This window comes from Anabrus simplex, chromosome 2 (assembly GCF_040414725.1).
Source record: "Anabrus simplex isolate iqAnaSimp1 chromosome 2, ASM4041472v1, whole genome shotgun sequence".
In the NCBI taxonomy this organism is placed as follows: Eukaryota; Metazoa; Arthropoda; class Insecta; order Orthoptera; family Tettigoniidae; genus Anabrus; species Anabrus simplex.
Genome location: NC_090266.1, coordinates 668,149,566 through 668,173,305, shown reverse-complemented (window position 1 = coordinate 668,173,305; position 23,740 = coordinate 668,149,566). Strand labels below are relative to the sequence as shown.

At 40.7% G+C, this 23,740-nt stretch overlaps 1 protein-coding gene across 26 annotated transcripts in view; it reads left to right on the top strand.

Annotated features, from left to right (window-relative positions):
• Positions 1-23,740, top strand: part of bt (projectin protein bent) — a 520,921-nt gene that overhangs the window by 413,171 nt on the left and 84,010 nt on the right. For all 26 annotated transcript variants that reach the window (XM_067141199.2, XM_067141225.2, XM_067141218.2 and 23 more), the window contains 8 exons: positions 2,956-3,103; positions 4,766-4,952; positions 8,235-8,350; positions 8,442-8,729; positions 10,948-11,090; positions 13,467-13,750; positions 21,246-22,015; positions 22,212-22,490. In XM_067141199.2, the coding sequence (XP_066997300.2) occupies positions 2,956-3,103; positions 4,766-4,952; positions 8,235-8,350; positions 8,442-8,729; positions 10,948-11,090; positions 13,467-13,750; positions 21,246-22,015; positions 22,212-22,490 (2,215 nt within the window). The remainder of the gene's footprint in view (positions 1-2,955; positions 3,104-4,765; positions 4,953-8,234; positions 8,351-8,441; positions 8,730-10,947; positions 11,091-13,466; positions 13,751-21,245; positions 22,016-22,211; positions 22,491-23,740) is intronic.

Here is a 23,740-nt window from a genome sequence, read left to right as displayed (position 1 = left end):
ATTATTTTATTTTCGGAAAATCCAATAAGGTGGGTAAATGAATCAAAAAATGAGTTTAATTCTTTTTATGAGGATACTTATACGGTATCACAAAATCGAAGGATGTTACGGACGTGAAAATTGGTATTTGGAATCTCCTTTAAAAATTAAAAAACACGCATTTTTGTGGGGGGGGGGGAAGGAAACAACTGAAGTGGGGTTTAAAGGGATTTGATTTATTTTTATGATGATACAAATAAGAAATGAACCCCTAAGGCGTTTCGACTGGGGGATGGGGAATGATGAAAAAAATATACGTTTATAATAAACCGTTTGAATTACGAATTTAGAATGTCAAATAATATCCTAGGTGTTAAATAACAGAAGGTTTGAAAGAAATTTAACGCCTCAGAGAGTTAAATGGGGGTTAAGGTCCTAAAACAAATATATGAATTCCTTCCTCCGAAACGGTTTAACGTACGAAGACGAAATTCCAAATAGCGGTAAATATTTTAAAACCCAGGTGTGAAAAAGAAGATATTTTTAAAAGTTCCACCGCTGAAGTGTCAAATGAGGTTAGCTCCTTAAACAAAATTATTCTTCCCTCCAAACCCGTTTGGCGTACAAAGTTGTAATTTTACGAGAAGGGTCTTCTTTTATGTCCTAGGTGTAAAGTACCCCAAACATAAAACATTTCTCCCCTAGGAGGTTTAGATGTTAGTTGACTCTCTAAAACACTATATCCATTCTTCCGAAACCGCTTCAGGAATGAACATAACCATTTTAATGAAGGGTTGTCTTCTAAATCCTAGATGTTAATAAAGATTTCAAAACATTCTCCCCTTAAAAAAGTATACATTCCTCCATTACTGTTCGACGTACAAAATCAAACTTTCTCAGGTTGGTCGCTTTTATGTCCTAGATGTTAAATCAGATATGGTTTAACACATTCAAATTCTTCCGTACGGGGTTTCAAGTGAGGGGTAGATTATAAAATAAATAATCATTCCACCAAAACCGTTTGACGTACAAACTGCGGACGTATTTTTCAGGCTCAGCAGACAGTGGACTCTCCAAAATGTAAAACTTTGAATAATAACTCATTTTAAAGCCGTAGCGAAGCACAGGTATCTTGCTAGTTTAATCATGCGAGATCTACAGTTTGTTTCACTTTCTTCTGCGGACTGGAAGCATAGCTTGAACTAGAAGATTTGCTAGGTGACTGCGGTGTCTCTTCACTGGGCTGACGAGAATCAGACTCGGGGCTCAAATTCGGATCCGTAGCACATCTTGTTCCTGGCAATGTTGTGCTGCCTTCTCTTTCAGATAATGCAGATGAGATGTCGCTGCTTCCACTATCACTTTCACTGTCACTATTTCTCTCCAGACACGACTCTCAGACGATGCTGGCACCCATGGGATGATTTTAAATTAGTTCGATCACATGTCGACCCATCTCCCTTTCATCGGAAGTTATTTCACGGGAAGGAGAGAAATATTTTTCACGAAAATAACGTAAAGCATACTCTAGAACAATAGCCGAATTCATGACTGCTCTTTCAAAGGAGCATGTGTCAAGTGGCTACCGCCGAAAGCTCAAGGTAACCCGGTCGCTTCAGCTGGTCACCAGAGATGTCCATGTCGAGCTATATGCTAACGCGTGCAATTCTTTTAGACATATCCGTATCGATTTCAGGAACTTACAGATCGAAATGGCGGCTTAATTTTTGTATATTTCTTTCTTATGGACCCCTCACCCTCTCTACCAAATTGTATTGTCGATTTCGATATGACAGTATGAACAGTTCCCTTGCTAGTTCGCAGGAAACGAGAAAATTCCGCAGCAGAGATGCGTAATGCCTTCCTGACAGCTATTAGGAGGGTTGTATCCACTCATATAATCCAAAATCCTCTCCATAGAGCTCACTTACACCCCAGAGTTCCTTGGCGAGCATCTTCACTTACACTCCAACACTGTGGACCGAGTATAGATGGGTAAGGGAACTCTTGATCTGGAGCCTGACACCATGGCGTCAGGTCTTCTTTACTGATGAGTGTAGAATTTATCTCACGGTTGATTATCATTGGATGAGGGTGTGGAGATAGTGAAGTAATATCAGACGAGTTATACACACCGCACCACGGGTCCAACAGAAAGACAGATACGTCACGTTAATGTCTCCTTCAGGCAGACCCAAATCAATTGGGCAGAATGGTCTGCGGTGTCTGCTGGCATAAATTCGACGTAACATTCCTGGGACCAGCTGAAACAGACGGTGTAATCACGTAGAGACCCATATCTCACCCTGGATGACCTCCGGAGGGCTGCTGTCGGGAAGTGGGACACAACTGAATTGCATATTTATTATTATTATTCCGAATTCATCTTCCAGTAAATTGTAGGTATAAGATTGCTAATTCTTTGGAACACAATAGTCTACTAGTTAAAGGGACTACTATCATAGATTATAAATTAGTGTAAGTTAATATATTATGAATGGACTTAGAAAAACGAATTTCAGAGTAGTAAACATGGTTTCAACTCGTATCTTCCTCATACCTGTCAGGTCTCTATATTCCGTGCATTTCCCGTCACAGGGTGCTAACGTGTTTCAGCCTGACGTAATTAGTGATGTTGTTAAGGTAAACAGCACAGATCACTCGCAAGATTCGTAGAGAGTTACATTATTATTGCTGAAGTCTGTATTATTATTATTATTATTATTATTATTATTATTATTATTATTATTATTATTATTATTATTATTATTATTATTATTATTATTTGAATGTCTTGCCTTCAGTGGACGTTGGCAGTCATCGTGTCTAGTACGACTCATTTTGGCACCACCGTAGGTTTTTGCGGTTTCCCCATAACCGCACAACATTCGGTGGTACTATGTGATGATCCAACCAGCCTCCATGCTGATGTGTTAACCTAACAGCCAGATATTAATTATAGTCTTCACTTCACAGGTCAGCAGTTATGCTACTACTCCATTCTGCCGAATTCGTAACCTGGTAATAGGCCGTGAATACGAATTCCGTGTGATGGCAGAGAACCAGTATGGACAGTCAGATCCAGTCACAATAGGCGATCCTGTTAAAGCCAGACATCCATTCGGTAAGTTTTATTTTTTTGCTCCAAGAAGAAAGTGGATATCTGCACTGTTACCTACTCGGCTCCCAATCATTAATTTTCATATCCCAGACGGCTCACGTGTTCCCCACTCCTCACTTCCCAGACGGCTCCTGAGCAGTCAGGGTCATGGTGACTGAAGTACCGATTATAAACCAAACTGTTCTTCTAAATTAAGATAATTTCTCTTTCGTAAGTATGGACACTGCTATTACTAAAAATGTTTTCATTCTGTACCCTGAAGGGGCACGGCGGGCCTCCTAAAGTGTTACCCCCCACTCTCAGGCCAAGGAGTTTTAAAGCGTTGATTTGAAGTGCGGAGACCGGGCGAGTTGGCCGTGCGCGTAGAGGCGCGCGGCTGTGAAGCTTGCATCCGGGAGATAGTAGGTTCGAATCCCACTATCGGCAGCCCTGAAAATGGTTTTCCGTGGTTTCCCATTTTCACACCAGGCAAATGCTGGGGCTGTACCTTAATTAAGGCCACGGCCGCTTCCTTCCAACTCCTAGGCCTTTCCTATCCATCGTCGCCATAAGACCTATCTGTGTCGGTGCGACGTAAAGCCCATAGCAAAAAAAAAATTTGAAGTGTGGAGAATGTGAGGAGGTGGCGGCCGTGGCCTATAGAATGTTCTGCCCTGGCATTTGGGTTAGTGCAGGAGTGTGGAAAACCACAGAAAACCATTCTAAGAAGAGCCGACGGTGGGTACCATCCCCTCCGCCCCCCGAATGCAGTGTTGTAAGGCCAGTAAACTACCCGCTTTTAGGGAAGCCGACTCTATTCGGTGAAGTATAAATAAATATAGGGTTATAAGAATAGACGTAAATTATAGTCTTCTATAATGTGGTTTACAGCCGGCCCCGTTGTGTAGGGGTAGAGTGCCTGCCTCTTACACAGAGGCCCCGGGTTCGATTCCCGGCCAGGTCAGAGATTTTTACTTGGACCTGAGGGCTGGTTTGAGGTCCACTCAGCCTACGTGATTAGAATTGAGGAGCTATCCGACGGTGAGATAGCGACCCCGGTCTAGAAAGCCAAGAATAACGGCCGAGAGGATTCATCGTGTTGACCACACGACACCTCGTAATCTGCAGGGGTTCGGGCTGAGCAGTGGTCGCTTAGTAGGCCAAGGCCCTTCAAGGGCTGTAGTGCCATGGGGTTTGATTTGGTTTGATAATGTGGTTTACGACTTGCCAGATTCGTTACCTATCCTTTTCCATCAAATAAAGAAATGAAATATATTATTTTTAACTGGTTTAAAATGAATCTTAATGACCTTTTGTCATCTAAGTATGTAAAAATAATAGTCGAGTGGTTTAAAATGGTTATTGACTAAGATCACCTGGACTAAGTTGTAATTTCACGATTCGTAGTCTATTGCACTGCGTGGGGGGGGGGGGGTAGAAGAGCAGCATTCTAACGCATGCACAGAATAAGTAACCCATTCCTATGTTTAGCGACGGCTATTATTCACTATCAGGTTTGAAGTTGAAGGTATTAGTCCTAAGTTTGCAAAAATTGGGAAGGTATTTGTGTTTGTAGAAGACGGAAACTTTGAGGAATGCTATAAAACCTAATACTGTACCTCGGAGCCGAGAGGGATATGCTCTGTTAAGCTAAGAACATGTTATAACGTGATTATAATTTTACAGATCCTCCTGGTCCTCCTGGAGCTCCACGTGGTATTGACTCAACAGAGGACTCCATCACCATTGGCTGGACCAAGCCACGCCATGATGGTGGCTCACCGATCACAGGTTATGTCGTGGAGAAGAGACTTATTAACGAGGACAAATGGACCAAAGCCAATCATGTGCATATACTGGATCTCACGTTCAAGTGAGTATATCATAGCCAAGTGACATCTTCATTGGTAGCCGCAGTTCAGATCCCGGTCAAAGCATGCAGGGTTAATGAAAAGAAAATTCCTTTGAAAAAATTTCACGTAAAGCTGGAGGTTTTGCGACTATGACAATAATAACAATACTCACGCAAAATTATTTTTTTTTTTGCAAGTTGCTTTACGTCGCAGCGACACAGATAGGTCTTATGGCGACGATGAGACAAGGAAGGTCTTGGAGTGGGAAGAAAGCGGCCGTGGCCTTAATTAAGGTACATTCCCAGCATTTGCCTGGTGTGAAAATGGGAAACCACGGAAAACTATCTTCAAGGCTGCCGACAGTGGGGTTCGAACCTACTATCTCCCGAATACTGGATACTGGCCGCACTTAAGCGACTGAAGCTATCGACCTCGCTCGCAAAACTTACAAACTTGCTTTTATTACGTGTATAAGATATAACAGCACTCGGCTATGCGAGGAACTACTGCTTGTTTACATCCGGCTCTGTCGCCAGGTACAGCAGCACATTCAATATATGACTCCTCAGTTAGGTGACATTCTGCCAACATCACATTACAAAGCAACCTAACAGATTTCTGTGCGAAAAAAGTTTGAATATTGCCCAGTTCGTTTTACCAGTTCGTTTTACACATATGACTTGTAAGATATCTCCCATTTAAGAGAACAACTCGAGTACAAGTTGGACAAATTCATTTAATTAATTAATGAAAACATATCACAGATATATTTATCTCTTATACTATCTTCTAGGGAAAGTACAACATTTTAAATAGCCATCTGATACATTCTTCCATAATTTTCTATTGAAGATAATTAAGAAGTATTTTGAAGCCATGTTCCCTCTGCATAGAATTGTTGACTAATAACATCCTTCGGTTTTGTTCAAACTATTCTATAAGTAACGACCTGTAGGCTATATCACATACAGCTCAAACTTAGTGAAGAGGTAGAGAACACACGTCAATAAGTGTAATAAAATATTGTCCGTTGTTCTATCAGAAAATGAGATATTCACACACCGAGATTATGCTGTTGTCAATCGGTATGCACTGAATGCGATTCTGGAATGAATGTCATTTTTAAACCCTTGACGTAAGATAAAGAATATAGCTTTATTTTCTCAACTGAGGTCTGAACGGAATTCTAACGTTTCTTAAAAGTTTGTCATTATTTTGTCATTTAACACATTTTAACCTTCCATAGTTCTCTCTTATTATTAATAATTTACTGGTATCGAAGGCTTAATGTGAAACTAAAGAACTGCAAATGTTAAACTTTCCAGAAGAGGCAAAATAATATTTTAAATACCAAATTGTTGATATACCACATATGAATGTAAGTAAATTTACTGCTTGTTTAAGAACAAAAACTTCACATACAAGGCGAATTTTCATTTTATAAAACATGTTTAGAATGTTTTTCAAACCTAATCGAAGTCATTGATTATATCAATAATTCTGATATACCTTTATGTCATCAAACAAATTTATGATAAAATGTGAAGTTACGTTAAGTTCTTCCTTTAGAGAGCATTTTTTCTTAATTCTACTTGACTGCTTCACACATGTCCTCTTTCTCATCTTTTTGATTCTGGTTTTTAATTGACATATGCACTACCGTTCAAAAGGTTTTTGAACACCCTTGGGTTTCATAGATAATTAGTAAGTTAGTATTGATCAACCAAAACCAAGTTAAGAAGGTACTTAAGATAACTCAGTTGACTTCCCAAGGCTGAGTGAACCCAGTTCCAGTCCTCGTACCACTTTTGAAATTTCGTGGCAGAGCCGGGAACCGAACCAGGGCATCCAGGGTTGGCAACCTTCCAGGGATGGTTTCCCTCGGTCTCAGCGAGGGACCCCGCCTCTATCGCCTCAAGGGCAGTGTCGTGGAGAGTGAGACTTTTGGTCGGGTAGATAAAACTGGGGAGGAAGACCCGTACCTCGCCCAGGCGGCCTCACCTACTATGCTGAACAGGGACCTTGTGGGGGATGATAAGATTGGAAGAGATGAGCAAGGAAGCGGCCGTGGCGTTAAGTTAGGTGCCATCCCAGTATTGGCCTGGAGGCGAAGTGGAAAACCACTTCCAGGATGGCTGAGATGGGAATCGAATCCTCTTCTACTCAGATGACCTAACGAGGCTGAGTGGACGCCATTACAGCCCTCGAACCAATTTCCAAACTTCGTGGCAGAGCTAATCACACTAACCACTACACCACAGAGGCGGACGCAAACGTTTTATTCGCAATAAAATTCTTTCTTTCTTTCTTTCTTTCTTTCTTTCTTTCTTTCTTTCTTTCTTTCTTTCTTTCTTTCTTTCTTTCTTCCTTCCTTCCTTAATCTGTTTACCCTCCAGGCTTGGTATTTCCCTTGGACTCAGCGAGGGATCCCACCTCTACCGCCTCAAGGGCAGTGTCCTGGAGCGTCAGACTTTGGGTCGGGGGATACAACTGGGTAAGAGGGTCAATACCTCGCCCAGGTGGCCTCACCTGCTATTCTGAACCAGGGGCCTTCTCAAGGGATGGGAAGACTGGAAGGGATAGACAAAGAAGAGGGAAGGAAATGGCCGAGGCCTTAAATTAGGTACCATCCAGGCATTTGCCTGGAGAAGTGGGAAACCACGGAAAATCACTTCGAGGATGGATGAGGTGGGAATCGAACCCAACTCTACTCAGTTGACTTCCCGAGGCTGAGTGAACCGCGTTCCAGCCGTCGTACCACTTTTCAAATTTCGTGGCAGAGCCGGGAATCGGACCCGGGCCCCCGAAGGTGGCAGCTAATGACACTAACTACTACACCACAGATGCGGAATAAAAAGATTCTTAACAGGCCAATTTCACATGAAATATACCATCATGGTTTGAAGTTACAAAACTGTATTATACAAAACTGTTCGGAGCAAAGTTATATTTTATCACCAAGTAAAACGAATTTGCTTTCGATTGATGTAAAAACCTAAAACTGTAATATTGTAGTTATGTTACATCCACACTAAGCACTCAAAATTTTAAAAAATCCATTTTATCTATTGTTTCGAAGTTATAAGTCAAAGATGTAAAGAATACCAAGCATGCTGACAAAAATATTTACTTTAATTGTCTTTCATACGATAGGTTTAGAATAAGTATAACAAAATATCAAAGAGCTTTGACAGATTGAGCTTCTGCCAGGGAAATTCTGTTTTTTAAATACAACTTGGTGTAGGTAGACGAATTATTGAATAATTACTCATGTAATGTAACAATAACCATCTCCTTTACAGGGTAGGAAACCTTATCGAGAATCACGAGTATGAGTTTAGGGTCGCAGCTATCAACGCTGCTGGCCAAGGACCATGGAGCTCATCATCTGATGCCATTTGCTGCAGACCTCCACCAAGTATGTCTTCACTATAACACTCTCTGATTTTATAACCTTCTGGTAATAGTATTTTAGTAGTTCTATACGACCTGTATATTTCGCTTTCCAGGTGCTCCAAAGATCACAAGTGATCTGAGCATCCGTGATATGACGGTGATCGCCGGAGAAGAGTTCACCATCACAGTTCCTTTCACCGGCTCACCCATTCCCAAGGCTTCTTGGACAATCAATGGCGAGGAGGTGTACCCAAGTGACAGGATAAAGTTTGATACTACAGCAAACTCTACTGTGTTCCACAATAAGTGCGCCAAGAGAAGCACCGACATGGGCAATTACACCATCCAGTTGATCAACACTGAGGGCTCCGACACTGCGTCCTGCAAAGTCTTGGTTGTTGGTAAGTCACTTCACTGACGCCTCACATATACTTGTCTTTAGCTTTCCGCCCTGCTATATTCACCACTGCCAGTGGATCCCCAGACAGCATCAAACCGAGCAGTAGGCTTACCCACCCTCCAACTGTGCAGGCCCAGGCTCTCTGTGAGGCAGGTGGACTTCCCCGAAACAGGCGTTGCTACCAGTTATCTTTCTTCCTCAACAACGACTTATTCGTATCCCACGGTCGAATTTAAAGCAGACTGCACGCGTTTTAGTAATCTTTACTGCCTTCAAGATTTTTCAAAACTGTGTCAATGTTTATTGTGGAAGTCCGATTTTTAAATGCGCCAGTAAACAGATGCCTTTCTGCGGAAGTAAGCAGTCAACGGCCAGCTTGGTAACAACTTTCTACAATACAGTTACATTTTTACGTTTTTTCACATTCTTAATTTTTAAAGGATTTCTAATACAGATTTCCATATTTTTCTCACCTTTCCTTGTTCTCCTCTTATTGTCTATTTAAAGACGACACACACCCCCAGTCCCCAAGCCGTTAGAGCCGGACTATCTAGAAGCCAAGGTACGTGCCGTTAATAGCTTTCAAGGGTGTTCTGCTCCAACTGAAAAGCTACCAGCTGGCGATCCAGTGGCCGTGGTGATTATACCACTCATTGTCATGTTTACTGCCCTATTTCGTTGGGTCATACAGCTCCTAACTAATGACCACTTTAATAATTAATTTGGAAACATTTCCTTTGGATATGAACCACCATTTATAGGAACGTATGAGCGAGCAGTCTTTTCTTTAGTTGATCTTGTACGGGAGTCTGCAAACAAAGGACTGCCGGTGTAGCATCACTAGGTACAGATTTTGATCAAGGAGACTTCAGTGTCTGTTTTCATTCAATGTAAAATGATCCGAATTTCCATATTTAATTCAGATAAAGATCAGTCCGGCTCCTTGACTGAGTTGTCAGCGGTTCCGAGAGCCTCGAGTTCGATTCTCAGTAGGGTTTGGGATTTAAACCGCACCTCGTTATTTCCTCTGACATACTGAACCTTTGAATTTACCGTTCCATCGTCGGTCGTCTGCCTCGGCTACTTCACTAGAACAATATTGATTCTTAGATCTAGGGTGGTGTAGGATTTTTTTCGGTCACTTCATTGACCGATCGACAAGGTCCAAGGGAGATCATGACTACTTCAAATGAGGAGCAAAAGTGTACTTACTAAAAATATATTCAACGAAATCACGATAATCATGTTTTACTGAATCCAGTAACAAAACAAAAATCAATTAAATTTTTCACTACATGGTATAACACAGTCAAAATGCATAACGTGAATGGTGAAAGGATTTTGAAAAGTGTGAAATGCAATGTAAGATTTGTGGACAGCAAAACCAGGAAAAGAATAGAAAACCTGAAAATCGGGCAACATTGACCCAAACGATGACTGAGAGTTAATCCACACGATCCGTGGAAAATCTGACCTTTCAACAAGTAAAATTCCAGATTTTTTATTTAATTAAGGTTATCCACCAGTCGACTATCCCACGAACGGATCCTTAATCGAACCAAATTAACTATCAATTGCTTTAGATAGGTTGCGAAATATTATTTGAAAGCATGGTCTTTATTACAAGTTAACAGCAATTATCACAATCTGAAATACAATTCCACCATGTGTTGTCATCACGTGACACCCTTAAGTTATATGAATCCCGATGCTGAAACATGCATCACCCCAAACAGATGTTAACAATGAACCAAAAATACTTCATCTGGAGGGATCTTACGTTACATCGTTCTGAGGAAACAAAGGGAAATATTGATTCACTGTGCGTTTAGAAGAAACGTCAAACACTGAAGTTAAATAAAGTAATAAATCACACGAAAAGTCCTCTCACTAAACCAGCTTTCAGGTTATGAAATAGTTACGTCGTTAAATTCGTTAAAGCAAAAGTCCACAATACAAAACAAACAACATGAAATCTTTCCAATTCTACATAAGATGAAACAAAGAGAGGCGATTAAACCCCCAGGCTCAGGCGCGAATCGAACCCGGGACCCTTTGAACCGAAGGCCTGAACGCTGACCTTTTAACCAAGGAGCCGAAGAATTAATAAATTGTAACTGTGCTCTATTAATTACTATAAAAACTTCGCTGTGAAATTAAGAGTATAGTGTAGAAGAGTCATGACACTATTGTTTGAGCGTTCTATTCTTATTTTTCAGACAAGCCACTCGCCCCACAAGGACCTCTGGATGTGTCTGATATCACTCCTGAGACGTGCTCACTCAGCTGGAGACCTCCACTGGATGACGGAGGCTCACCTATCACAAACTACATTGTTGAAAAGCTTGATCCTGCTTCTGGCGTAAGTTCTGTTAACTAGAGTAGGCCTACTTATTACGTTCGGGATATTAAAAGTTATTTAAGCGATGACAGAAATAATCTGTTTCTCCTAGTCGAGGACGAGATTGCTGGCAATAACTCATGAGTTGCGTATAACGTATTTTTAACTCCCACTCTCTAAGTAAAAAAATATATTTACATGTTGTGTTAACTTGTTTTTACCTAAGTGAATAATCTCAAACCCGTATCAAGAATCGAGACTAAGGGGTAGACATACGTACAATGTTAGATAATAAGTCGAATTTCTATATTTCGTTTGTTGCTATGTGACTATTGAACACAACATCTGAAACAGTTTACATATAGCAAACTGTGGTAGATACCTGTAAAGTTGCAGGCTATTTCTCAAAATGACTTCAGAGGAGAACAGATTGTGTCGAGCCCTTTCCCACCTTGAAAAGTTTTCTTTAAAAATATATTTTGGAATATTTACAAGGTCTGGAAAAGAGAAAAAATACTTCAAAATTTTTCTTCTTCCGTACGTGTTCTGGAAAGGTACCGCTTATCGAGCAGGTTTTCCTCCTATTTGACACAAAAGAATGAATAGAGTATTGCATGTCTACTGATACGGGGTCGGGGATGAGGGTAGATGGAATTATATGGCACATTTTTGCGGCCGGATGCCCTTCCTGACTCCACCCTCAGTTGAGGAGTTATGAAGATGAAATATGGTGAATGAATCTGAGTAAGGAGGTGGTAGGAATCAGCTGTGGACTATGAGTAGGAACTGTCCTGGCATTTGCCTGGAAGAGAAAATGGGTAACCAGAGAAAACAATTCTCAGAACAACTGGCGGTGGGGTTCGAACCCACTCGCCTCTCGAGTGCAGAGTTTCACTCCATAGCCATAGCGCGTTAACACGCGTGACCACTCCGCTCGGTAAAAGATTGATAAACGTAAAATAATTAAACAGTTTGTTACTAATTCCTTGAGGAGGGAATACCAAAATCAGTTCTTTGTTATTTAATAACGACAACAAAGTATACTGCTGACAATTTTAACATAATTGGAGCAATTTATATGGAAAAGCTTGTCAGGTGTTCCATTTAATGTGTTTCTAGCAGGTCAATACCTCAACATATGTGGAACACTTTGAAACGATTGTTTCTCTTGGAGAAGCACAGGTTGACGTCACAGAGCGTAGTTTGGTTCTACTTTTGCACCTGGTACCTGCTGGCTAACCATTGCAACAGAAACAATTGAAACACACTCTGCGAGACCTGCACAATCATTGCAGTCCGGGTTGACGCAGCAAAGGTGACTCCTTAGCGCGTCAGATATTTAAAAACGAACCTTCACGATCGTGTGGGTCGATTGTTCATTCATTTGCTATGTAGGGTGATTTAAAGGGTTGTGCAGAAACTGATTTAGCCTATAGAGGGGTTGAAATACACGAACGTTTAAATAAGAACGAATAACCTAGGATGAAACCCTGTGTCAGAACAAGGTTGGGAGTGTCAGGAATGTCATAATGGATCTTTTTTTTTCTTTTTTCAAAATGCTCTACATTCCCAAACAATTCAGAACTGAACTTTTACAAATTGTCAAATTGTGTTTAAATTGACAATTGGATAAAAGTGCAAGCGTCAATACGGATCAAACATGAGATTTATAATCTGTAATTCTGAAGTGACAATCAATAGAGATAGTTGTTTGTATTAGCCTACACAGTGAAGTTAGACTCTGGACACTGAATGCTGTTTACAAACACTGTATGAACTGTCGCCGGCCCCGTGGTGTAGGGGTAGCGTGCTTGCCTCTTACCCGGAGGCGGGTTCGATTCCCGGCCAGGTCAGGGATTTTTACCTGGACCTGAGGGCTGGTTCGAGGTCCACTCAGCCTACGTGATTAGAATTGAGGAGCTATCTGACGGTGAGATAGTGGCCCCGGACTAGAAAGCCAAGAATAACGACTGAGGGGATTCGTCGTGCTGACCACAGGACACCTCGTAATCTGCAGGCCTTCGGGCTGAGCAGCGGTCGCTTGGTAGGCCAAGGCCCTTCAAGGTCTGTAGTGCCATGGGGTTTGGTTTTGGTACGAACTGTCACCCACCACATTCAGAATAGGCGTCACCTCGGCGTAGTAAACTCCGGCGCACGAACGACACAACAGTGTGCACAAATGAATATCAGAATATAAGTTACTATTCGAAAATAATTGTTGTACTTCTAACCCTCCATGGGTTACTTACGTTTCTGAGCAACCTCTTGAATCACCCGAAACAAATAACTGATTCTTGATCATTATTAATTTTCAACTGACTGTTGCTAAACCATCCTTTAAAATGTATTTTGTTGAAAAAGAACATATATTGTTCTATAATACCATATATATTACAGTTATGGACCAAGGTTAGCAGCTTTGTGAGGAGTTGCCATTACGATGTGATTGGACTTGAGCCCAATAGGAAGTACAGCTTCCGAGTACGAGCTGAGAACCAGTATGGCGTGAGTGAACCTCTTGAAACAGATCAACCAGTTACGGCTAAATTCGCCTTCACTGTACCTGATCCTCCTGGCCAGCCTCGCATCACTGACTGGGACGCTGACAACGTGACGCTCATCTGGGACCGACCTCACAGCGACGGAGGTTCCAGGATTCAGGGATACAAGATCGAGTACAGGTAAGTTCCCATTTCTATTTGCTAACAGAGACCGAATTCCCTTGAAACTACTCGAAATCTGAGCGAGGTGTTTTAATTAGTTTCTTTAATTGCTTCTGGAGTCGATTGAAGAATAAACCAAACTACTTGCCATGCAATAAAGAAGCAATTTCTTTCGTTCTCTGCAGACTTAGGATCGATAAGATTAAATATATAAAGTAAATACTAATGACATTCGCTGGCGTGTTTAAAAATAACACTTATCTTGGTAGGTGCAATGGCACTCTAATAGCATCTGTAGCTGTGCTGGTGACTGAATGTGTAATTGGAACTGGGATTGGGAAGGAAGCCGTCATGGTCTACATATCAGGTCCCACGCTGGCATTTGCCTACAGATGTAGGATGAAACCATGGAAAGTAACTTATAGTATTGTACCGAATCCTGTCATAATTTCGGCCCAGCTCCGGGTGGAAGCGCGTGGTGCGTCCGGATGTGGGCAATATCTCTAATTCCTCAAGGTATATGGACAGCAAATACGTACATATATATCTAGTGATATAAAACGCAGGTAATCTGGTAAAATTGATTCATTAAACTAAAAACAAAAATTAAAATCATACTAAATAAATACAAAATATCAAACAAAGCGAAGAACCGACCGTTAGTTGGTCACAGAAAATGATACGCACATGTACATGAATTAACCTTATTGACAAACGTTAATACCTTAATAAAACGTGTAACGAACCCGAGAAAATAAGAAATTTTTTTACATGTAATATGTTTGAATTACATTTTATTTCGTTATGTTGACTGTCTCGTTAAGTCCCTAGTTCTTTGCCCGAAGGCTCCATATAAAATCGTTCATGAGGTGCGATAGTAATATCCGATACACTAGTAATTGGCCTAATTTACGTATGTACATTCCTATCACTCGGACACAAATATATAGAACACTTGTTCAGGACTGCGTCTAAATTACCCATCCAAAATAACACATTCTAATCATATGGGTCCGTACACAAGAGCAACGGATAAGGACAGAACATTACTTCCCAAAATTAGCCATCGGGCTAAGTCTCCTCGTTAATCAACGAAGGACAACATCACAACACAGAAATAAATACACTGGACACGATAATAAACAGCACCAAGATAAATACTTATATGTCACACCTGCAAAGTAAAACACACGCATAATATACACTGAAGTTGATAGAGGCGTCGGGTCTCGATCCCAACATATCCAGATTCAGAAGATTGCATGTCTCACATAGCCACAACATTTCAGCATAACTTGACACGACAGAGAAAATCATCTGATTAGCAGCACACATCTAAATAATTGGGCTTAGCGGTCCGGCATTTCACGCAGGTAAGGGTGTCGTTTGTAAACACTTTCACTCTCTCTGCTCTCCGCCCTCAGCCTACTGCTGTCTCGAGGGAGCCTTACTACCTGCGAGAGACATTATCACGTCGGGGCCTGGCCGACATTCTTCTTGCTTCATACAGGCAAGCAGTTTCCACTGACCAAATATAGCTCACAACCTTACACATATTCTTGCATAAAATAGGCTGGCTTACCAATTAATATAATCATAGTTTCAAATATAACGGTACGGCATTCATCACCTATCCCTTGTCATCTCAACCCCGTGAATATCTATCGCCATATCTCTAGATTTACGTATGAAAGATTCTCGGTTCGACGACCGCTACATTCATAAATTTGCCTGCCAACGTACTCAAAGATCCTATTCCACTCCCGACGTTCACAGATCTACCGTTACGTTTCTTCACAGCTGAAATTCATACGTCACGCACAAAAACATCCTAACATATGCTGTATATAGTCTAATCCGTTTAATATTGCGACGCTGATGGCGTCCAACCCATTAGGTATTATGAAGAATCTGTCCAACAAGTCTATCTAAAAATCAACTCACACGGGTATAAACTACTAATAGCTAATACACACACACACACCTATATCTAACCTATTCTGTCCTTCATACCTATCTAATTTATATACAGCACTTATCTCTGGGCCTTAACATGCATACAGCCCTGAACGTATTTAATTTTACTTAAAATGCGAAAAACAAATGCCACTCGGACTTACATTCAAAGATTCATTTACTTGTTTAAGTATAATCTAACTAGTGCATCAAAATATTACTTCACATGCTCTTAGAACAAAAGGACTTACATTAACAGCAACTTCTCCACCAGCGACGACTCACATGACCGCTATACCATGCGTGCCTAGCCCATGAAGATGGCACACAGCATAGGGATGAAGGTCCTCTGCTCGACTCCGGGATACTTCATAGTTGTCGTCTGCTTGATGTCGGTCGTATCTGGAACTGTTGAGTTACGTCAGAAACATCTACTTCGCCGCTTAGCGTGTTCGTGCACATGATTAAAACCTTAGTATTTGGCCACTATTGACTATAGCCTCCGCGCAGAAATGAATTATATCTGTGCGGCTCTAAATTAAGGGAAACTAGCCCGACTGTAATCAGCACTTGGCAGCGTATTTTATATCATCACTAGCTCTTGTGAGCTAACTCAATCGAGCATTAGTCTAACAAAAGGTTCACAAATAAATGTCTAGTTGGCTCGCGAATTACGTCACGCCGCACTTGGCGTTTCAAAACAGCGGGTTGATAAGACAATGAGACAGTAAGTGCCCGACTGACTGAGACTCAATGAGCAAATATCAAGTAAGAATCAACTGAGTATCGACTGAGAATCGACTGAGAGCGCTTCCTTTCTTATCGCAGAATTTATAGCCTCTAGAGGACGTTGACTTCGAAGGAAAGCCCCGTATAACAAACCGTAAGACTTTGCCAGATGTCAACGGCAGCTCCTGCAAGTACGCACATCTGTCAATTCAGCACAAGTAAACAATAGTATCGACTCCTGGCACTCGATAATTCTGACCTTATTATGTGTGGTGTCAGATATGTGGAATATAGCATAGTGGCGGATTAACTGATTGAAATTCATATGATTCCAGACCTGGGAGAGAGAAGTTTGTCAACCTGGGACAATTGTTCTGTACATCCCCTCGTTTAAATCTCACCCCTCCAGGTTCCTGCGTTTCGGTAAGCCGACATCGTAGAGGTCTACATGATTGAAATCAGGGCTTGCGGCCCAATACCAACTAGAGGAAATCATTCCTTCCGGAGCGATACGGGGTTCTCACGGAACCAGGGTCCCTTCTTTCACTCCCCGCGACTATATTTCGCGCTAAATAAAATTATGCCACAGTGTTATCTATACTAATATTATAAAGAGGAAAAATGTGTATGTTTGTTTGTAACGGATGGACTCATAAACTACCGGACCGATTTAAAAAATTATTTCACCTATAGAAAGCTACACTACACAATGTTTTAAGGCCCTAAAACCCACCGTTATGTAGATATTGGCACCACACTACCCCTGCTCTACGAATTGGATATAGAAATGAACAGCCGTAACCATGACAACGTCACCTCCAGTATTCTTTCAGCAGCGAGATTATTTACAATATATCACAAAAACCTAACATGTTACAGACATGAAAATTGGTATTTGGAATCTCCTTTAACAATAAATAAACACGTACTTTTTGTTTTCGGAAAATCAACTTAAGCTGGAGATCGAAAATAAGTTAAAGATGAGTTGAATTCTCTTTATTAGGATACTTATATCTCAAAAACTAAGATGATATAGACGTGAAAATCGGTATTTGGAATCTCCTTTAGAAATAAAGAAACCCTTTTTTCGACTTAAAACAGGACTCTTTTTTACATGTAGAGTTCCACGCCGCATGTTCCACATTTAGCTCTGCCAGTAGCGTGGTCATCTTAGCCCCCAAAGCCAATGCCACATACGTGGTTTACAAAGAGGATCTGGGGTAAGTGAAATGCAATTTTTCGGTGAGTTTTTTATACTCTAGGGATTTTCGGATAATGTCTTAGTGCAGTACCGAGGAACAATTATTTTTTATCAACTTACCAAATCCTCGCGAGCGAAGCTCTGGGGAACAGCTAGTTATACATAAATTTAAGCATATTATGATATAGTTCAGTATGGCCTAATCATAATGGTTTAATAATAATGTCATTGGTTTTTATGTCCCGCTAACTACATTCTTCTGGTTTTCGGTGACACCAAGTTGCCTTGATTTTGTTTAGCAGGCGTGTTTTTATGTGTCAGTAAATATACCGACACGAGGCTTAACCAGGACTACCATTCATGTTCATCTAGGCCTTGGCAGCTGCTTTTTTTATCGGTCCGAATGTTTTCTAGTTTTTAGTTGGAAACAGAGTGCAATGGTAGGATGGTAAGATACCGATCCTGTACAGTAATACCTATAAAAGATAATCTTGATATATTGATTGAGAACTCACAATAATTTTATTCTATAAGCACAAATGCAACAACAGAAGAACGACTTTAATATTCAAGTTAGAATGAAAACAGACAGGTATTCCTTTCAAAGCTTGGAATTTGAAAACGTCCGCATGCAGTGATTAGAAATCACTGGGATAAAATTTTCATTATTTGTCAAATGAAACATTATTATGTAATTTTTGATAGTTTAAAGCAGAGGTGATCAGCTGGGCGCCCGTTGAGGCTAGCCCAGTGCGACCGGGCTGGCGTGACGTAAATGTGGACAGCTCACGTACCAAGCATACGTCACAGTCAAGTACGACAACGAACACACTTGGCAAGGAAGTGGAGCAGTGACGTTGGATTTTGAGTAGGAAGCTCTCTTCGCACTACTCAGAGAAATGTTCAATAGGGTACAACATTTTTTAAAGACACTGTAATCGCAAGAAAATACGAATTTTTAAATATATGCCGGTTTGAGTAATACTACGCTTGATATAAACAGTCATAGTTTTATTTCCCTATATTTATACATTGAAAGAAAACGTACACGTTATAATTGTTGTGTTGCAATTTACAAAGATACGGGATTTAAGCGTACACGTTACGATTTACAATTCCTTGGATGGGGATGACAGTACGAAGTAAAATTCCTGTCATTCATTCAGTTTAATGCTTGATTTTTCACGATGTTGTAGTGTAATGTGACATTCTCTGGCCATTGAATTTCTGAAAATAGTATTTAAAACTTATCAGGCATCCGATGATAATGGATAGCCTCTAAATGGCCGGTGACTTTCAAGATATTTACTATACAAGATTAAATACAACAACGCTGTAAATATACAGTATAACTTCAAATAAATAACCTAACTGCTGTTATTCCCGGTAAGCACGATTGGATTGTTGGTGAGTTTATCAGATAATTTAAACGCAAGTAACCATAAGGCACAGCTTATCTACCCTAAATCAGTATTATATTAGGAATGTTTCCTAAGCACCTCTTAAAATACAATAGTGAAAATCGTAATTCATTGCGTACAGTACAAAACTATTTGAGGTTATAACTCTTTATTGTATCCGATCAAAATACATGAAGTGCAATGAACAGAAATAACTTATTTTTGACAACGAAAATTGAAAATTTCGTGCATTTTTGTCCAGTGGAAATAAAATAAAATAAGCACTTAAAAATTCATACATAAATGAACTTTTACTGTCCTTCACTTCTTGTGCACTCCCTATCACCTCCCCTCTCTCTTTTTGTAGTCATCAAATTTCACCTTTCATTTCAAAATGTAATGTATTTTTTTTTGTTTCTGCTCGGTGAGAAGCTGACTATCGGAGATAATATATTTTGAAGAATGCAGCCGAATTAAACAGTTTAAGTGATCATCTGGCATGAGTGAACTTATTTTTACATATTGAAAATGTGTTCGCAACAGATACAAGGAACCGAAGATGTTCATTATCTAAGCTGCTTGTCAATATAGACATGAAAATATATCTTGTTGAACAAATGAATAAAAGTCAAATACATTCACGGCCACTCACCATTTCTCTCGGAGAAATCTGCCAGGTCTATTAACTCCAGTTGGATGTCGGAGGGTGCTGAGTTAACATCAGTTGAAAATGGCGAAGAAAGTATCTGTAAAAGCGATTGAAGGTGACCCATTTCATCAAATCCTCTATTAAATGCGCCAAGTAATTTGCTGAGAGACTGAATAAAAACTCCCAGTGATCATCAATGTCAGCTGCAAGAACACTTTGGGAAAATGAATGGTATTATGACCTTGAAATTGTTTTCTCCACAGTTCGAGTTTCAACCTGAAAAATTACACTTTATTAAACATTGCAATAAACAGCTGATCTCTACACTTCAATGAGGTTTTAAGAGCATCTAGATAGTGATATCTGTAAGAAAGGATAATTCCACGATCGAGGCAGGATCAGAAAGTACAGAGACAGGTTTTTCTTTCATACTCTTACCTCTTCAAGCAGCTGAATGAATCTCTTAAGAGTCTTAACTTACTTAGCCAAGTAACATGGCAAAAACAAGGAATATCCTTTTATTCTGCTTCCACTAACGTCAGAATTCCACGGGGCTGCCTACGAATTAGACCGGCATGCCTTAAAATAATTCACTGCATAAACTACGACATTCATGATATGGTCAAATGTTAGTGTCTTGGCACAAAATACCTCTTGGGAATATTATGAAGGTAATTTTGACCTTAAATGTGCCAAGAATCCAGTTTATCCCCCTATCATTGCAGGTGCACCATCGGTGGCGACTGTCACCATTGTATTCCGCGGTAATTCCACCTTTCTTAAGCTTCCTCAACGCTACTGAAAACATCCCCTCCGATAGTGGTACCCTTCGCAGTAACTAGTTTCAGTAGCTGTTCCATAACTTGGAATTCTTTTAAAAGCCCTCAAATAAATATTGCAAGATGTGTTGTATCAACAACGCCAGTACTTTCGTAAAGGCATATAGAATAAGCAACCAATTCCTTAACTTTTATTGCCAATTGCCCTTCAATATCTTCTCCAAGGTCTTCTATGTGTCAAGGACTAGTTGCAATACTTCCGAGTTCCAGAATTTAACTGAATTTGCTTCTTTTTGGGCATATACATTCCACACTTGCATGGATGCATTACTTCATGAATAATCGGGTAGCAAACGGTTTCAAGTGCTGTGCAATTAAGTGTGCAGTTCTGTAGCCTTAACGTACTGCCCACATAGCAGGCACTTTGCATGGTCTCCTGCTTGCACAAAATAAAGTTCTTCCAACTGTCTCTCTGCCGTCAGATTCGGCGAGGCCCTCTTCCTTTAATTATTCTCTGTCTTCGCCGCAGTTATCGAGAGTGACCTATGACGTAACCACAATAGTTTACTCCTACTTGCGCTCATCGCCTGCCTACCCGCTATGCTGTGCGGGACGAAATGCCCAGCGCGAGCACCTCTGGGTTAAAGCGAGTTTTTAAAAATCCTTTACTCCATTAGTTAACAGACTATGCTATCCTCCAGAATAACATTAAGCGGTCACTGAAACGTCGACTCCACGGTAGTGTTACAAATAATTTTATTTCCATTCTTGAGGGTTAATAATGTGATTTCTCTTGCAGGGACGTTGCGGACGATCCCCAGTGGCGCGTTGCCAACGACTACCTCGTCAAAGACACTACATACACCGTGCACAGCCTTCTTCAAGGTCGAGAATACGAGTTCCGTGTTCGAGCAAAGAATGCAGCTGGCTTCAGTAAACCATCACCGCCATCATCCAAATTTAAGGTGAAGGGCAAGTTCAACGTGCCATCTCCACCTGGAACACCTAAAGTGGTGAAGGTTGGCAAGAGCTACGTTGATCTCACCTGGGAGCCTCCAGCGTCAGACGGAGGAAGCCGCATCACAGGTTACATCATAGAGAAACGTGAAGTGGGTGGAGCGCCATGGGCTAAGTGCAACGAATATAATGTAATAGACTGTACTTACACGGTATTGAACCTTATTGAGCGTGCTGATTACGAGTTCAGGATTTTTGCAGTAAATGCTGCTGGAAAAAGTGAACCAAGCTCGTGCACAACACCAGTTAAAATATGTGAAATTGAAGGTGGTGAGAAGCCCGAATTCATTCGTCCACTTTCTAACCAGTGTGTGCCACTTGGTAGCTCTGTGGTGCTAGAATGTGAAGCCCATGGCAAACCTGTACCCACAGCCCGATGGCTGAAGAATGGACGAGAGATTATGATGGGTGACAGGTTCCGCGCAGAATCAAAGGGAGGAGTTTTCAAACTCATCATCTCTGGAGTGTGGGAGATTGACGATGGGGATTATACGTGCGAAGCGAACAACACACTGGGTTTCGTTACAACAACTGCCCGTCTGAGGATTGGAGGTAAGCATTTTTTTAAGGTAACATGAACTTGATTTCTTGCCAAATAATATATCTCACGATTCACAAATATTATCAATACAGGTTAAATATGAAATGCGGTGTTCTTATTATTAAATAATGTAGGCTAATGTCACCGTAAGTGACACCAATTATTTTATCTCAGAAGTCCTTCATTTAAAAATACTCTCTTCTACAGCTCCTCCAAGAATCGACCGCATGCCTGGTGACCTTTATCTCCCAGAGGGTGACAACACCAAGATTAAGATATACTACTCAGGGGACCAACCAATGGAAGTGACACTCAGCAAGGATGGAAGGAAAATCGAGGAAACAACACATATTAAATACACAGTATTTGATGAGTACCTCATTATCTTCATCAAGGAGATAACCAAGAATGACGCCGGAACGTACACTTTGAACGTGAAGAACGACAGCGGAAGTGTGTCGGCCTCCTTTACAGTGTACATCACAGGTAAGTGAGCGTACAAAGAAAATAGTTATTAGTTAAAAATACACATTGAATTAGAACAAGCGACCTCTGATGGTCAGAGGATAGATTTTTAAGTCACTCTCTAAATTGCTTTAAAAGGGGTTTCCATAACCAAAACGTCCGACTCATTGCCTGAATGGTCAGCGTACTGGCCTTCGGTTCAGAGGGTCCCGGGTTCGATTCCCGGCCGGGACGGGGATTTTAACCTTAATTGGTGAATTCCAATGGCTCGGGGGCTGAGTGTGTGGCTATTCAAGATTAGAAATCATCCTAGGTTGGTCCCTCATCTTTACAGACATGCAGGTTGCCTAATAGGCCGTCTACTAGAAAAAGACCTGCACCAGGCCTCTCCGTAGGCCATACGCCATTATTATTATTATTATAATAACCAAAACAAAAGTGATTGCATAAATGAATACGCATTTAAGCTATAGTTTATTTCCAGACAAATTCTATATTAACATTATTTTCGTAACTAATTCCCATACATCAACTAAGTTATGGAGTATGGGGTAACACTTCAGCCATCTTCTACCACTCTTATTAGACTTCCCCTCTCTATATCCAGCTTGATGTTACATAATCCTCTACAATTTAGTTTACGCCATCAGCTGCATTATAATTTAGTTAGCGGTAACGTTGTAGTTCATTTTCAATCCTAATTACTTTTTCCTTACCCATTCATGTTTCTCTTGTCTCTCTTCACTCTTTCAGTAAGCAGCTTTCGTCTAGTCTCTCGTAGTATTTCTCAATTACTTGGCGCGTACTGAAAATCTGGTCCTGGCAGCTCCTCTGTGGTCTGAAATCGCACTGGTTTTTATCTAACTTACCATCGCATCAACCACTCATCGCATCCTCCTTTCCAAAATGCCAGTGAACACCATGCTTGACATACACATCAAAGAAGTGCTGCAATACTTCATATTTTCTTGCTTATAGATACATGCAATTAATTCTTTCATCCAATCAGAATATACTTTACTAGCATTCCATTCTAATTTCATTACTTTGCGAAGCCATTTCAAACTTGCCTTTCCACTATACATGTTTCTACCATTTCAGGTCGAATTTCATTTATTTCTGCTGATTTACGACAATATAGTTCATTTACAGTCCCCTCCACTTCCTCGAGCATAAAGCCACTCCCATTATTGTTCTCCCTCTCATGAACTCGGTTGTTCTGGACTTCCTCAGGAAGATTTTATTTTACGTTAAGATTTTCAAAATATTTC